Genomic DNA, 3,177 nt, shown 5'->3' with positions numbered 1-3,177 from the left:
GTACCCCCTCGGCCAAATTTTGCACAACCGAGAGTGCACTGGACGGGTGGTAAAATGGGCCATTGAGCTGGCTGAGTTCGATTTGCACTTCGAACCGCGGCACATGATCAAAAGTCAAGTCCTGGCTGACTTCATCGCGGAATGGACCCCAGTGGACGAACCTGTTCCATCCAGTGTCCCTTTTCCCCCCGGAGAGGAAGAGGATCCAAACGCCGACATTCGTGGCGGGCACTGGATTATGCATTTCGACGGCTCCCTCAACCTTCAAGGTGCAGGTGCCGGAGTCACGCTGACTTCGCCAAGCGGAGACGTCCTCAAATACGTCGTTCGACTCGACTTCCGAGCCACGAACAATATGGCAGAATATGAAGGGCTCCTCGCGGGATTGAGGACGGCAGCCGGAATGGGCATCCGCCGTCTCCTAGTCCTAGGTGACTCCCAGCTGGTCGTAAATCAAATATCGAAAGAATACCAGTGCACCGACCCACAAATGGATGTATATGTCCGCGAAGTACGGCGCATGGAACGCCACTTCGACGGACTCGAGCTTCGGCACGTGCCCCAACGCGACAACATAGTCGCTGATGAGTTGTCGCATGTTGCGTCGGCACGAGCCCCACTCCCCCCGGGGACCTTTGAAGAAAGACTCGCACAACCATCGGCGTGACCGAACCCCTTAAGGGACCCCAACGACACGCCCTCCGCCCTGACCCCTGGCGACCCGCGCCCCTCGGGGCCCGAGGGGGTTGACCCCGACCCCCCTCGTCAGGTCGTGTGGATGACCGATATCTGGGCGTATCTTGACGGCAATACTCTTCCTGAGGATCGCGCAGAAGCTGAAAAGCTCGCGCGCATCTCCAAGCGGTACGTCCTCGTAGAAGGGACCCTCTACCGGCGTGCCGCCAACGGGATACTCTTGAAGTGTGTTTCTCGAGAGCAGGGCATCGAGCTCATAGCCGACACCCATCAGGGTGAGTGCGGGGCCCATTCAGCCTCACGAACTTTGGTCGGAAAAGCCTTCCGGCAAGGCTTTTATTGGCCGACTGCATTACAAGATGCCCAAGAATGGGTCCGGCGGTGCAAGGCATGCTAGTTCCACGCCAAGCAGACCCACCAGCCGGCCCAAGCCTTGCAGGTCATCCCACTCTCTTGGCCTTTTGTGATCTGGGGGCTAGACATCCTTGGACCATTCAAGGCGGCTCGAGGCGGGTATCAGCACTTGTACGTCGCCATCGACAAGTTCACCAAGTGGCCCGAAGCCTACCCGGTCGTCAAAATCGACAAGCATTCTGCCCTCAAGTTCATCAGGGGCATCACGTCTCGATTCGGAGTGCCCAACCGCATCATTACAGACAACGGCACCCAGTTCACCAGTGAGCTGTTTGGCGATTACTGTGACGACATGGGCATCAAATTGTGCTTCGCCTCGTCCGCCCACCCCAAGAGCAACGGCCAAGTCAAGCGAGCCAACGCTGAAATTCTTAAAGGGCTCAAGACCAAGACGTACAACGTCCTAAAGAAGCACGGGGATTCATGGCTCGAGGAGTTGCCCACCGTGTTATGGGCAAATCGGACCACCCCAAGCCACGCCACCGGGGAAACGCCGTTTTTCCTGGTGTACGGCGCCGAAGCGGTCTTATCCTCCGAGCTTTCCCTGGGGTCGCCTCGCATCGCGCTGTACAATGAGGCCACCCAGGATGACCTTCGCCACGACAATCTCGATTATCTCGAAGAACGGAGAAGGCGTGCGGCCCTACGTGCCGCGCGCTACCAGCAAAGCCTGCGACGCTACCATCAGCGCCACGTCCGGGCCCGATCACTGCAAATTGGCGACCTCGTCCTACGCCGCGTCCAATCGCGCCTGGAGCTGAGCAAGCTCTCGCCAATGTGGGAAGGGCCATACAAAGTGATCGGCGTGCCCCGGCCAGGCTCCGTTCAGTTAACCACGGAGGACAGCACAGAGTTGCCTAACCCCTGGAATATCGAACACCTCCGTCGTTTCTATCCGTGGCATCGAGAGTTTTTGCTTTCCAGGAGCTCGGGCCAACCCCCGCACAACCCCTCAGTTTGTGCAGGCTTGGCTGGGGGCTACCACTGTGTATCCTTTTTCCTTTTACAAGCAATGAATTTTTCTACTTTTTTGTGAAGACCGTTCATTCCCTTCCTCTGGCTTGTCCTGGTTTAAGGGATAATCTGTGTTTACTCTGAACCCTAAGTGCCGTAGGGCGGCCTGAAAACCGCCAAAAGGGAGCACTAAAGCGGGCCACGCCCCGGGTTGCGCCGAACCCCAGGGGATCGGAAGGGCCTACACACGGCCGTCCCCGACCCCCGGTCGTCGCAGCCTTGGTCTGGCCAGTCCCGCTGGGCGGCTCCCTCGGGGCGACGGTCTTGCCTATCACCACTTAGGTACCATGGACCGAGCGTGGATTTACCTTCTTGCTAGAACAAGCCCGAGGGGGGGGGATGGGGTCAAAACGGCATTTCGATCACAGGCAGATTAATTATACCCTTTTGCTCTGGTTTCTTCTTCTCTCTATGTCACAGACATCCGATGGAAAAGGCAAAAGAGTAAAGGGGACTAAGGAAGTTTTAGTTGCAGAACAAGACAGGACGACACGATGGCCTAAATACAAGTGCCCGCTACGGGCACACAACAAAAGGGAATTGAAAGCGCGAGTAGTCACGGAGTGTCTGGGCCCCCGAGGCCGGCGCCGCTGACGACGTCGTCCCAGTCTTCGTCGCCCACGTCGTCGTTGTCACCCCCGCTTCTGCTCTCCTCGTCCGAGGCGAGCCCGAAGGCGAACCGGGGGGCCGACCCATCGAAGTTCGAGACAATCGCGTCGGCCGCCTCCCGGACTTGCTCCCGGGCCCTTGCCTCGGTCCCCGGGGGAAAATCTTCGAGCGCGCGCCATGGGACGAAGTCAGGCTCGCGCGCTTGATGGCTCGCGAGGACCAGCTCCACTGCAGCCCGTGCCAAAGAAGCTGACGACAACTTTATGGTCTCGCCGACCTCCTCCTCTAGCCTCTCCAGATCTGCCGCCAGCTCGTCCAGCCGGAGCATGAGTGCTGGCTGTGTGGGCGGAAGTTTGCTATCCCGGCGCACAGAAATGCCGACTCGGCGCCCCGCGCGCTCCAGCCGGTCGACGGCGTCGGAGAGCTGCCCGGGTCCGATCTCGT

The 3,177-nt window shown here is 59.1% G+C and overlaps 1 protein-coding gene across 1 annotated transcript; it reads left to right on the top strand.

Annotated features, from left to right (window-relative positions):
* Positions 1-778: 778 nt before the first annotated feature.
* On the top strand, positions 779-2,185 carry LOC107280865 (uncharacterized). The gene is made up of 3 exons (XM_015782567.1): positions 779-971; positions 1,176-1,887; positions 2,149-2,185. Exons 1-3 carry the CDS (start codon positions 779-781, stop codon positions 2,183-2,185), a joined length of 942 nt encoding a protein of 313 aa, XP_015638053.1.
* Positions 2,186-3,177: the final 992 nt, after the last annotated feature.

This window comes from Oryza sativa, chromosome 1 (assembly GCF_034140825.1).
Source record: "Oryza sativa Japonica Group chromosome 1, ASM3414082v1".
Lineage (NCBI taxonomy): Eukaryota > Viridiplantae > Streptophyta > Magnoliopsida > Poales > Poaceae > Oryza > Oryza sativa.
The sequence above is the reverse complement of the archived record's forward strand: the minus strand, read 5'-3'. Positions and strand labels throughout refer to the sequence as shown.

Excerpts from the sequence above, each read along its gene's own strand:
- LOC107280865 (XM_015782567.1), top strand. The coding sequence starts at position 779 with ATGACCGATATCTGGGCGTATCTTGACGGCAATACTCTTCCTGAGGAT. Across the intron at positions 972-1,175 it reads CATAGCCGACACCCATCAGG|ACATCCTTGGACCATTCAAG; the intron begins GTGAGTGCGGGG and ends TCTGGGGGCTAG. Across the intron at positions 1,888-2,148 it reads CTGAGCAAGCTCTCGCCAAT|ACCGTTCATTCCCTTCCTCT; the intron begins GTGGGAAGGGCC and ends TTTTTTGTGAAG.